Here is a 13600-nt window from a genome sequence, read left to right as displayed (position 1 = left end):
TCAGTTCCTCATTTCTTTTTCATATGAATACATCTTGTTGATTTTTGAGAGTGAATTGTGTTTCTCCCTAATTTTGTGTTAAAATATACATGAAATTTTAAAACTTCCAGCTTTATCTCTGCTTTTCCTTAATTATTAAAACAACAACCATATTACTACAAACAAAAATAAAAAAGATTAAGAATATTTTCTATTTAAATTTGAAAATGGACATATTCATATCTACTGCACAGTGCAAAAAAGTGTATGGTGACAGACAAAATGTCAGCATTAAGTACTGGTTCTGTGGGATAAGTTCTAGTTACTGATAGGTTAAGGAGCCTTTATTTATTTGGTATTCTCTTACCAAGGTATCATGTTGAATAATAAGCTGATTCTAATTAAAATGGGATTTGTTTTGTTAATCCAGAAAATGGTATCTACAAATTCTTGTCTGGGGCACTAATAACCAGCCTAGAGAACTCTTTTATAAGAGAAGCCTGTTGACACAGATTTTCTAATTTGTATTACAATATTGTTTTAATATATTGTACATTAACAGTGGCACTCACTGATCTTGATCTTTTCCGACTTTAACAATTCTATGATTCTAAATGTACTCTTAGCAGAGTTCATTTTTTTCCCCAAGATTGTCCTCTGATAGAACACATAGGCCATTTGATTGGCCACCTACTTCTGGATGCTGTAAATGGCCATCAGTTTAGTGATCATGAAATAATGAAACCAAGAGATGGCAAAAATCAATTAATTCTCTCTCTGAACATTATTTCAAAGGACTTCCGCAAATTCTCATTGGAGAATTGATGCTACCAGTGTTGACAAGTTTTATAAGGTAAAGATGATGTATTTATTCAGGTACTATAGAGAATGTGAAGGGATTTTTTGTTTCTGCTTGTGGAGGAGCAACCCTGAGCAGCCCATAGTACACTAGTTTTTATCTTTGTATTCTTTGCTTCTTACCTGCTACAAAATGCAGTCTTTAAAATAAGTCTGCAAACATTACACCTAGGTACCAATTTGCAGCATTCAAATGATATACAAAGTTATCCCTGTCCACTTTACATTCAGCTGAGAGAACTGAGATGATACCGGGGCAGGGTTGTATCCTTTTTGTGCTCTCCATTAACTCTTCTAACAGAGTCTTCTAGGTAGCAAGCCTTAAATCACTCATTTCAGTTAGATGTATGTAATTTTCCTTCTCTTAGACTTGTCTGAAAACTTTTAATAGCAGTAACAATTGTGTTTGAAGAGTTCCATGAAAGAGGGTTCTGAAAAGGCAAACCTTTAAACATTTAACCACGATTGTACCAAAAAAGAAACACTGGAAGCCACTCTGATATCTGTGTGCCTACCTGACTAATTTGGTGTATAAAATTCCTTTCCAGTTGAATCCTCTTTGTATACCTTCTTTCTTCCAAGTCCACATTTAATGAACTTATGTTCTTTTTCTCCTCACAGAAGTGTGCATCTTATTAAATTCTTCTTCCTGCTTTGGTTTTTGTCTCCTCTTATGTCTCAGGGACAGAGTTACTGTTTGGGCTATAAGTATGTCAGGCCAAGTCCTCTGCCTCAAGGTGAATTTCTTTTAATTTGTTGAAAAGTTCATAAACTAACCATAAACTAAAGGATTATAAAGTAATACCTTTGTGGTAACTTTCCAGGCAATCCTGCTATGAAATTAGTTTGCAAGATGAGCCAAGATCCAAATCTAATGCATTATTAAAGGCAATTCTAAATATACAATTATTTTAATGTTTTAATATTCCATGCATAGAATGGCCTGCATATCAGATTGTTCTTGGCATACATGTTTGCAAGTGCCAGTAATAATATCTGTAATACCGCATTTGTGCTTTAGGCCTGCCAGATCTTGAACAAAATTTTGAATCTGGTAGGATTGTCCGGAATTCCTGTTTTCAGAAAATTAATATGTAAGCATTCTTCTGAAATATAGTAAAAATATTCATATTATATTCTACCAAACATTTATTGCCAAACCTTATGTCTGGAGGCATGCAATATTTCATTGCAATCCATTGCAATTCCTGAAAGTGAATCTCCTCAAATGACAAAGCTATTTATGATTTTATGGTACTTTGGTCAAATGTGCAACAACACATGGAACTGCTGTAAAGGACAAGACAATTATCAGAACATGTTTTTTCACTCTTTATCAAATATTCTCTGAAATTATTGCTTTTCTCATCGTTATTGACTTCCACTTTCAGTAGAAGTTTGCTTTCTTTTGTCTTCCAAATTCAACAATGTGGTTGTCTTAGAAAAAGTCTGGTTGAAACACATGAAGGATAGTCACTAATAGTACAATGCAAAATGCAATGCGCACTTAATGATTTCTTATATTTGCTGTATATTTCTTTTATATTTTTCATACTTGAGAATTATTAGATCTTTCCTCCTTAATTCTGAATGTTTAGTCAGCATTTGAAAACCATAGTGTGGTTATTATTTTGCAAGAGTAGCAAATATCAATTATTTAGCTTTTCTGGATATAAATAAGGGCAAACAGTGGACCTGTGACCTCTAATATTAGCAAGGATAATTTTTATTGTCCACAAACTCTTCTGTAAGCTTATACCTTGGTGCAGACATCAGGATACTGATATGACATACTGTAATTTATGTACTGCAGTGGGGGTTGATGTTTGTGTAAGAAAAGGGGACAAGAACACTAGGGAAGCTTATTGATAAGGTCTCTTGTTTGCAAGGATGTTTTCAAGACAGTCCATTAAATACTGTCTTCCATGTCTGTTCACATGGGTCAACTTTCCCTGGCACACTTTTAGTGTATGTCTTTGCATATTTTGCTTTACAACACAAAGAAATGCCACTCTAAAGTATTTTCCCTGTGAATATTTTTACATATTTGGGACACTGATTGGAGTCAGAGAGCGAGTGTGGAGGGCAGCTCCCATTTGTAAATTGTCCCCTGTGGGCCATGGTGGCACTGGGAGCATTGCATGCCAGGGGCTACAGGGAACTCCTCTTGGTAATCAGCATTCAGAACCAGGTCTGGAAAGTGGAATTGCAAATTCAACTACTTGGACATATCAATATGTCCATCTGACAGGCAGAAATACTGAATACCACACGCCTCCAGCAGCCACAGATTCCTAAATTTTGCCATCTGCTTTTGAAAAATTTAGCCAGAATGTGACATAAATGTCTGTTAAATGCAAAAAGAGAACCTTTGTTTGCTTTTGGTTTGATTTTTTTTTTCTTTGTCCTGCTAAGTAGCTGGCAAAGCAACAGTAATGGCTTTAAAAGTTTAAGTGTTTACTTCATACTCAGTGTTTGTATTTGTATGTATTGGAAGTATAGTGTGAGCTTTTTCTGTGTTTTTGGGGAAGAAAGTATACTGTGGGAGTGCATTTGTAGTTTTTAACTTCTTGTCACTGTCATGAAAAGGTAATTTGTACCAAGTGAACTGAAATCTGATCAAGTAACACTTCCAGTTTTCTGTAAAGATTACTTCTTATTCATTCTGTTCTTTTTACATTGCTCATACAGAAGATGTCAAAGCTTCTCATTTATGACAGCATAGTACTAATTCTAAAAAAGGCGTGCACAAGACACAAGATAAAACAGGAAAATTATATGCAGAGTCATTTCCATTTCTCTGCCATTTTTACAAGCCTGTTCCAATAACAGCAAACATCAGCAAACAGGAGGCTGATTTCCATACAGAACCTGGCCAGTTAGTTTGCTTTGTATATACAAATGTGAAAAGCTGAGCAGCTGGTATTTTCAGTGTCCAGAACAGTTTCTCCCTCCCTTGCAGCCACATTTCTCTCTCAGCCTTTTCCATTGGTGCAGTTTACAATAACCTTTTAACAGCAACAAGAATTGCCCCAGAAGTTTAAACTCACTGTGGCATCTGGGAAGAATAGCAAGGAGCTGCTGTGCAGGAAGCAATTATCCCAGCAGGGCTCCAGAGCTGCCTGAAGAGCTGGGGCAGCCGCAAGCAGGCAAGGCTGGGTGAGAGGCAGCGCTTTTTTGGGCTTCCCTTCCTTCATTCTGACTTTTCACTTCTATTTATACACTGAGCAATAAGGGCTTGCTACTCCAGAGGCAGAGGGATGAGTGGGAAGAGCCCAACCACAGCGTGTTCTCAGTGTCCAGCCTGGCAGCAGCCCACCACCAGCAGCAGGGTTATCGCAGCTAAAGGATGGCACGTGTGAGCATCAGGGAGCGCTGCTCCCCGCGCATGCAGAGCATGGGAACAGTGTATGCTTCATTCTGCTTGATTGCAACCTGGGCTGGCTTATTGCAGGAGTAAAAGGAGCTCCAAGTAGCTCCTGGCTTTGCTGTGTGTTGCTGAAGATCAGCCCGTGTTGTAAAGTCTGTGGCAACAGAGAACGTTTGTGAACGGACCGAGATCTGCAGGTCATTCCCTCTGGAGGCTCTAAAGTTGAGCACAAAAAAATTCTAATTCTGGGCTGCTCTGTGAGCTGGGGAAACTGGGGGATTTGCTCTTTGCCTCTCTGTACATACATTCTCCTCCTTATTCTTTGTAAGTTTAATTTTAGCATCTTCCAAGCAGACAGCTTTCTGTAGCTGTAAAGTCTAGCCCAGTGGTTTTTCAGCAGTCCTTCAGAAATAATGAAAGTTACACTCAAGATTTGCTTGTGGTTGCCTATGACTGCAAGTTTTTGCCTCAGTCCTGTAACACAAGGCTTGTGTGCAAACCACAAAAAATACAAGGAAATCTGTGATTTATGATTTGCATGTGCTGCAGTCATGAGAGCTGTAGTGAACAGTGATGGAAAAGTGAAATGTGGCAGGTTAATATATGACTTCTGTGTTTAACTGTTCATGAAAAATCAGCATTGCAGTGCATATGCTCCTCTCTTTGACAAATGATGGGAAAAGTTTAATGTTTTCACAACTTTTTCTGCCCAGCATTTACTGTAGAAGCGTTCTACTAACCTTAGGCTCACTCAGAGATAAATGCAATAGAAACAACATGGGTTTATATCCTTTTGAAGTGGGGTCTCATTTCCATGGTATGTCATCTTGGTCAAAAGACAGAAAATCAGTAGATTTTTAGTTATGTTAGAAAACATTTTATATTTTTTTCAGGGTTAGTTTTGCAGAATACTTGTTTATTTGTAGTGTTTAATTGTCAGAACCAAAACTTCTTTGGGAATTAACTTGATTATAAAGTTTTTACATAAAATGTTTTGAATGAGAAGTCCACTCTGTCTTGAAAATACAAATTTGGAAATGTATTAAAGAATCCACTGCATTTTAGTCACCTGTGACTAATTTTATTTGCTTAGTTTGGTTCTCAGTTCATGTTCTCTGCCATAAAGAGCTCAGGTCTAGCCCCAGAGGAACTAAGAAAATCCTTCATCCCTTGGGAAGCTTCTGTGCCAGCTCCAGGGAGGAAAGCTTTCACAGGCAATTTAGTGCAGGAAGTGCAGCGGTCACGGGAAGGATCCGGGAGCCTGAGATTTGCATCCCTTGAGCGAGGAGCCAGCAGTGGGCAGCCAGGCTCAGAGGGGATGTGCCTTCTCTTCCAGACAAGTGGGAGTCTCAGCCAAAACTGCTGCATCTCAGAAGGTCACAGAGTGACTGAAGCCACAGCTGAAAATAATGACCTGTTGCACAGAGCAGCCAGGAGAAAAATATGAATAATTCATTCCTGTTCCCTCCTCTCAAACGGTGAGGATTTTGTTGTTGCTTCTCAATTGTACTTGTAAGTCTAGGCGATCCTTACTTTTGCATGTTTTATTTTCTAGTGGGAGCTCATGGTAGAAGACCTACAAAATTCCACTTCAAATCTTTTGATAACTTCAGGCCTGTCAGAACAGTTCCCTTTAGATGACCCTACATAGGAAACTTGAAAAACCCTGCATTTTAGCACGATGGCTTCAAGAAATGTGCATTCTGAGAAATGTCTTCCATCAGATTACAAGTATTGGTGAAGTTTTACCTACCCATCCTTCTAAAGTTTGAAATTGAATGTTAGGACTCTGCTGTTGAAGACTCCTGCTCTGCACAGCTGCTCTTTTCTTAGGGAAAAGTAGGAAGTTTTCTACTGATGAAATACACCCTGTGATATACAGTTGTCTTAAATCCATGTTGTCATCCTGCCAACAGTAGTTTCAGACTTAGAAAAGTAAGACAATATTGTCAATATCTACAATGACAGGAACTGAGATTCCCTTGGAATCAGCAGCAGAGTCTGGAGCCCTTTGGAAAGTCATGGTTGTGCTTTCCTCCCTCCACCCCTGCCACTGTCTGCAGGGTTGAGGTAGGTTGGCCTTTTGTCTTCATCCTTGGTGACTCTGACTCCTCAGAGTGACCTCAGAGTGGTCTTTCTTTTACAGTGGGAAACAGGCTGCTAAATTCCTCAGGAGATTTGGGTTATGTAGTTTCTTTTATGGTTACCAGGTAGGAATTTTTTATATGTTTTAAAATTTGTGGTTTGTTGGTATTATTTTTCCTTATTACGTTTGTGATTCTGTAGGTAATGCAATTAAAAACACAGAAATTTTGTGTAGAAAATAAACCCTGACTAGTCTGAGATTTTATCCTTGGAGGTGTGTAAATAACACAGTAGTGGTGATGCTTAAAAGAAAATTCATGTGTAACTGATACTTCAAATCCTCTGACTTGCTTAAGGGAAGACAAATGAAGACATACCAGACATCGAGTTCAGTTCAAGTTCACTTTTACTTCTGATTTCAATCACTGATTGTAGTGAAAGCTACATGTGCACCAGTGCATCCAGGGGAGATTTATGCATGGGGTTAAATCTACAGTTTTACAGAAATTTCACAGTTGTCATTGTAAACTCATCATTCCCAGGCAGGGCCTTCTTTGGATATTGCAGAAAGATTGATAGTCCTCGATATAATTTTAGTGACCCATAAAAAGTGCCTAAGTGTTGTCCATTAGTTGAGTTTAGTGTGTTTTCTGTACTTAATAAGTAACAATATGAAAAACAGTTTATTAAGCATTTGCTTCTTCTTTTTGATATTTTTTGGTGATCTTTGTAGAAGATATTTAAGACCATGAAGATAGTAGTAACATGCTTTTGTTGTAAGATTTTAATCTTGGTTTATAATAAGAAAGGAAGCATTGCACAGAAAATGTTTTGCACTGTAGCTGTGAAAGCATTTCAGAGAAGTATTTTATTGGTTCAAACATTGCAATATAAACATAGCTGTGTGTTCAGAAATTAGTTGTGACTAATGTGAGCCAATATGGATTATTGTGAAGTAAATCTTCCTCTGAATTAAATCTTCCTTTGTGATTAACAAAAACCAAATGTTCATAGAAAGTTAATTTGGAATTGTTACAGTTTCAAACTTCTGAAAATCACATATGCTGAGGCATGGATTTTTCTTTTCTGAATTTCATTTATGGAATTCTGCATATATCTTGGCTGTTCCTACAGTCTTGTTGGGTAAAGCATCAAACACATAAAGTAATTCTGATATTTGGTGTCTTGTGATAATGACAAGGGCTGAATAGCTGTCAGCTGCCTCTGAATTCACCGAGATATTCAGGACACAGATAACTCTTAAACTTTTGTAGATATCCACCTTCTTGTAGTTACAGCCACTAATAATGAGGCCAGAAAAGTGGGAAAAGGAGTTGTGTGAACGGACTTGCATCTGATCCTGCCTCTGATATATCAGATTGTCTGGGGTGCCAGGAGCAGCAGCTTGAATCTATTGTCATTTTATCTACCTTAAATACCTTCTTTTTACATAAAGCCACCTTCCTATATTTTGCAGCTTCCTTTAGGCTGGCTGCCTTCAGGCCTGTCTCTCTTGCAAAGCTGTTTTGTTGGTCTGTAGGGTAGCAGGGAACAATTGACTTGCACTTCATCATGACAGATTTACAGCACAGGAAGACCACTTGAAAGAATGTTTCAGACTACTTTCAAATAAAATTTTTTGTGTGTTTGATCTGGAGGAGGCAGCATGTACCTTCCTGGGGTCCCAGGGACTGGAACGGAAAGCAGGACAGACTCAGTTGTTTGAACTTTGAAGTTAAACAAGAACAAATTTAGTCATTGTTGAATACCTGCTCCAAACACATTTTGATGTCTAGTGTCTGATATTTAAGCATGCTATAATAGGTAGAGAAGAATACATGGGATTCACAAGGCTTGGAACAAGATACAAATTTTTAAATAAAAATTAAGATAATGATTTTTACCCTTTTTTGTTCAACTTTGTTCAAACTGCAAAGCTGCCTTCCATTGCTGACATTCCATGCCTTACAGCCTCTCCTGCAGTGGTGAGTTGTGATATGGATATTTTGGGATGCTAGACCAGACAGAGGAAAATGAACAAACGCTGTGTTTCGTAACTAAGAAATAAAAGTTCCATTTTATTTGGATATACCATTGGTGGCACTGTTAATTACAATTGCCTGGACTCATCTTGTACTTCGACTGTTGTATTGTTATTCATAATTTACACTTTTAAAGCAAAGGCAGTGTCTGACATGTTAATATTACATACCCACCACTTTCAATTTAGAAAATGAGAGAAAATGAGTTGTTGTGTATGCTGTACTGTGGAAGACTAAAATATATTAAATTTGTGGTATCACATATGCAGAAACCCTGGCTATACAAACAGAAGTCAGTATTTCATTCTGCCGTCTAAATTTGATTTTCCTATTAATTTGTTTGCCTTTGAAATATTTTGCAACAGAGCAGATTTTATTTATTAAATAGAAATAAACTAGAAACTGAAAGAAAGTTAAAAAAATGTCACTCACATTTATATTTGGACTCCCCAAGCATTTCTCTTATGGCTTCATTCTGTCTCATATTTCATACCACATTTCTGTGAAAAGTAAATGAATCACCCACATATATAAAAATATTTCATAACACAGACAGATGGGTACGGATTTATATGTGCAGAAATTTACTCACATATACACAACGCACATAGGTATATAAAATATGGTCTCAGAATAAGAATATATGTGTGTACAGCTATACTGAATTCTTGGTGGTATGTTGTAGAACCCTTGGGTAAGTTTTTATGGATTTGATTTATTGGCTGACTGAGTTGATTCATTATTTGTATATGATTTTTTGCTGCTGGGTGGCCATAATTTACAATTCTGGACCTAGTTAACTCTGTGGGTGCCTAGAGTTTTCTGTATGAACATCTCCAACTATTGTTTAAAGAAATAAATGAAGTGGACTTGCTTGAATGAGCAATTTACTGAGGAGGAGCAAAATATGGTCAGGCAGGCAGGTCATAGAAAATAGCTTTCAAAAAGTCTTTGTAAGTCTTTGTAAGTCACCACCATATATTTTCTTAACATACATACAATAATCCACACATCGTACAGGCAGCTGAAGATCATCTGTGAAATGCTTTTTCTCTTACTAGAATCTTTTTCTCTTATTAGAATCAGTCTTTTTCTCTTATTAGAATTCAGTGTTATTCTTGTATTATCCAACTTGTAAATACCTGATAGATTTGCTGGTAGGCACAGAACAAAATACTGAAGAGGCATGAAAAGCCAAAAAGTGTCTTGGCTTCATTTTGGTATAAATGAAACATGACACTTACTTCCACAATTAGAATTTTAGCTTTGGCAGTTAGCAAAGCCGTTCTTTTCCCACGGCACAACCATATCTACTAAAGTGGTGGAATAAAACTGTTTTCTGTATCTTGTTTACTAGGAAGAAAGGACTTCTGCTGGTATTCAGCATGGTCACAACTCTTCAGGAGGTTTGGGATGTAATGGTATACTCACTGCCTGTCACTTTGCAAATTATATCATTTGCTGCTATAAAGTCCAGCTGGTGTACTCTGGGGCAAGGGCAAAAATATGAGAAGAGCCAGAGCACTCAAATTAAAATGCCTTCATATACTGTTAAGTATAGGCAGACTGTGAAGAGTTGTAATTTGCAAGATTTCATGTACTGTCTCCAAAGGTGATTTGACTGTTTACAGCTCTCAGTACTGGATATGAACTTAGTAAGACAAATTCAGCAGTGATTCTTTATGTGTTCCTACCAAATTTTATGTACTTTTTTTACTTAAAGCCATTGGTCTATGGTCCATAGGTATTTCTGGGAGTGCTTGTTGAGAAGAAATACTGCACATAGACAACATCAATTTTACATAGCTGCAGTTTTCATTTGCAATGTCATATTAAACTGAAGGGATAGTCTAGTCTTATTGAGATGGTGGGTGCCTAATTTTTCAAAATGCATTGGTAGTTGCCCACCAGGGGAAGTTCACTTCCTTCTAGCCATCTGTGAGTGCTCCAGTTACAGACGTGTAATTCCACATTCAGTGGTGGCACATTTTATTGTAGCTGTGTAATTTATCACAATTCCATGTGGAATAACTGTCATTGTAGTGAAAGTTCTAAACCCTTCTTATGTTTTAAGGAAAGCAACCAACCTAACAAAAGAAACCCCTCTGCACATGCATTCAGAATTCCATGTTGTAAGCACAACCTCCTTCAGCGTGCATGTCACATCCTAGAAAGTCTGCCTCAACATCCATGAGGGAATGCTTCCTCTGCCTCTTCTGCTTTATCTAAATCTCAAATAACTTGCAAGAAAAGCAGCTTTCAATGACTTTTTAGTTTTTCATATGTTTCTGCTTTAATGCTTTTCTCCATCTAAGCTTTGAAGAGAGTCTTGTAGCAATTCCTACAAGAAATTCCTAGGATTGTTCTTGCTTAAGGTTACAATTTGTGCAAGATATGCAGTTGTGTCATATTGTGGTGGATTTGGATGGGATTTTCTTAAGTGATAAAATAATAGAGGAGCACAAATGCTACTGAATGTCACTAACATTCAAACTTTGAAGACATACACAAAAATCACAGATTTCAGTTTACATGGGTTTGAAACCATCAGATGAGCTGGCAAATTCTTGTGACATATAAATACATTTTTTTGTTCTATCCAGTGTGGTCACTATTTATATACATAAAAGGTAGAAGTTTCTGCATATGTATCTGGATATACAAGTACCCCAAAATGCAAGTGAAAGTCGTGGGGTTTTTTTAATCCTTTGCATATACTATTTGGAAAATCAATTGCTTCTGTGATTTAGGGACATGTAAAACAGAAATAAATACATCTGTAGACTTCTAGTTATAGTTTACATCCTCTTCCTCTGCTCACCAGTTCAGGCAGTCAGCAATCTAAAACTGCATATAGATTCTTGAAAGATGTGTGTTTGCAGGTCACCTTTATTTTTTTCATTCCTCATGCCTCAAATCTCCACTGAAATTTCAGCATTACCAGCTTTCTGAATGATAAAGGACATTTCTCTTGTGCTCTCAAGCAATGAGTGCCAAAGGCAACAGAATGAAATTTGTATGCAACGCTGTCTACACTCCACGTGTGTGTCCATTTATCTCAATAACTGACTGTCATCTCTGTGCCTGTACATCCTACAATGACAATCAGAGCCCAACGCTGCTCGAGATGTCAAATTTCCAGGGATAGATTTCTAGCTGCAGGCAACTCGAGCTAAATACCTCATATTGAGAACACTCTCTTCCTTGTCACTGACCACATTAGAGCCTTTCATGTAGCTTCATATGTGGCTTTTATTTATTGTCTACTTCCACCCATGGCTTGAACTGCAGTGGCTTTCAAAAGTGATAGGGCTTGTAAGCATATGTGTACTTCAGAATGTATCTTCTGTAATTGAAGAACTTTTTTTGTATATCAAAGTAAACGTGGTACATATGCAGCTGCCTACTCAAATTTTGATGCATTTTGGTGAACTTTGCAACTTGTTCAACTATTTGGTCAATAAAATGTGAGAAAAAATCCTTTTAAAGGAAGGTATTTTCATATGCATTTAATGTGCATTTTTATATAATGTAATAAGAATTGAAATCACAAAAGGTAAGTGTGTTTTCTGATTTGGGGGTTATTGGAATTCTGTTATCTCCCAAAAGCTGAATTCAAAATTAAGAGCAGAGTGTTATTCATTTCTCAGTAATAATGTAATTGCTTCTGCTCATCTGCTTATCAGCCTTTAAACTTACCTATTTAAGGTGAAGAACTAAAGAATAAAGAATTTCCTTCACTTCCTTAAGAAATGAAAACAAAAACAAACACCAAATTCATGAATAATAATGAGCACGACCAGCAGCAGGATAGTGTGCACATATTTCTTGTCAAGAAAAAGTAATTGCAGCACTTGATGTGAAAATGAGATTTATGTCTCGTGCTAATTTTTACTCTCCAACTGATTTTATCAATGCATGGGAAGGAATTACAGTCCTTCTGGCTAACAAGCATTAAATAGGCTGGTGAGCATGCATTACATCACACAGAATGAAGAAAAAACTAACAAGTCTTCAAATCTCAGAGATTTTAAAATATTGATGTAAAATTAAAACACAAGCTTTCTGCATAAGAGAAGGAAATTAGCCTAATAGTAATTTTTTCCACTTTTTTAGTGTGATAGGTAAAACCACAAATGGCTTGTTCTGTTTTATTATCTGTAACAAAATCTTTTCCCAGCTATTACTATTAAATCGATAATTCATACTGAAGTACTTTTATTGTCTTTGGTTTGTCCTAGATCAGAGGAGGAAAGCTGATGATCACATACACACGAAAGAATGATGCTGGCAAATATGTTTGTGTTGGAACAAATATGGTTGGAGAACGTGAAAGTGAAGTTGCAGAGCTCACTGTTTTAGGTAAGAATTCCTTTTAGAATCTGTTGATGAAAATGTCCATCTTTTGTTTTTCCTAGTAAGCCTTTCTCTAAACATTCTGATCCATTTCTTTTTCAGTGCTGAAAATGTTTTTCTCGTGGTTGTGATCTAGTACATAGAAGGAAGGTAATATATCTGCAGCCCACCTGGGACAGCTTTTTCCTGTTATTAGATGCTTTTGTATTTAATGCTCAAACTGAAAATAATTCCAGTGTCCATGACTGGATCAGTATTGTGAAATAACAGCAAAACAAAAATTAACAAGTTTAAGAAGCAGAGGCTTAGTTTTTCCTTCTTACTGGAGAGAATCAGAATTACTCTAAATTTCTATTTGGAGTAATTATCCTTTCATTTATAGGAACGTGTGCTGAGTGTTGTAAAACTACAACAGATCTGCTTGTTCAAGTGATTCTATTGATAGTCCCTCTGAGCATCAAAAAATGTGTTTTCATTTAAGATAGCTGAGCTTAGCTGAAAATTGTATGTTTTGATGCAACATCAGGAGGAAAGCTGTAAGTCCACCTGCAGTCCCAGTATTCCTTTAGCACAGGAGAATTTAGGTGCTTTTCTTTCAAAATATGTCCCATTTTACTTTAAATTAGAGGATGCTTGAGATAAGTTGAAAAAAAAAAAAATAGGTGTTGCATCTTTACAGGATGAGACAATCCAAGCCCTGGTTCACAGCCCACTCGTTTCCATCACAGTGCTGCTGCAGTACTAGTGGCTTGTTGGTGGTTTTATTTTTGTTAAATTCATGTTTAAGAGCTGTCTTCTCTGTCTTTGGCACTTTTATCTGTCTTCCCTACACTGTTGAGCTAGGACTCAGGCAACTTGAAGACCTGTTCAGAGTTTCGTGTGAAACAGGGGTTTCCTAAATAAAACAAGG

The 13600-nt window shown here is 36.9% G+C and overlaps 1 protein-coding gene across 11 annotated transcripts in view; it reads left to right on the top strand.

The window, feature by feature from the left end:
* Nucleotides 1-13600, top strand: part of ROBO1 (roundabout guidance receptor 1) — a 684183-nt gene that overhangs the window by 586219 nt on the left and 84364 nt on the right. For all 11 annotated transcript variants that reach the window (XM_085589936.1, XM_031505944.3, XM_085589954.1 and 8 more), the window contains one exon: nucleotides 12576-12696. In XM_085589936.1, coding sequence (XP_085446062.1) covers nucleotides 12576-12696 — 121 coding nt within the window. The remainder of the gene's footprint in view (nucleotides 1-12575; nucleotides 12697-13600) is intronic.

This window comes from Lonchura striata, chromosome 1, assembly GCF_050655825.1.
Source record: "Lonchura striata isolate lonStrDom1 chromosome 1, ASM5065582v1, whole genome shotgun sequence".
NCBI classification, from domain to species: Eukaryota; Metazoa; Chordata; class Aves; order Passeriformes; family Estrildidae; genus Lonchura; species Lonchura striata.
The sequence above is the reverse complement of the archived record's forward strand: the minus strand, read 5'-3'. Positions and strand labels throughout refer to the sequence as shown.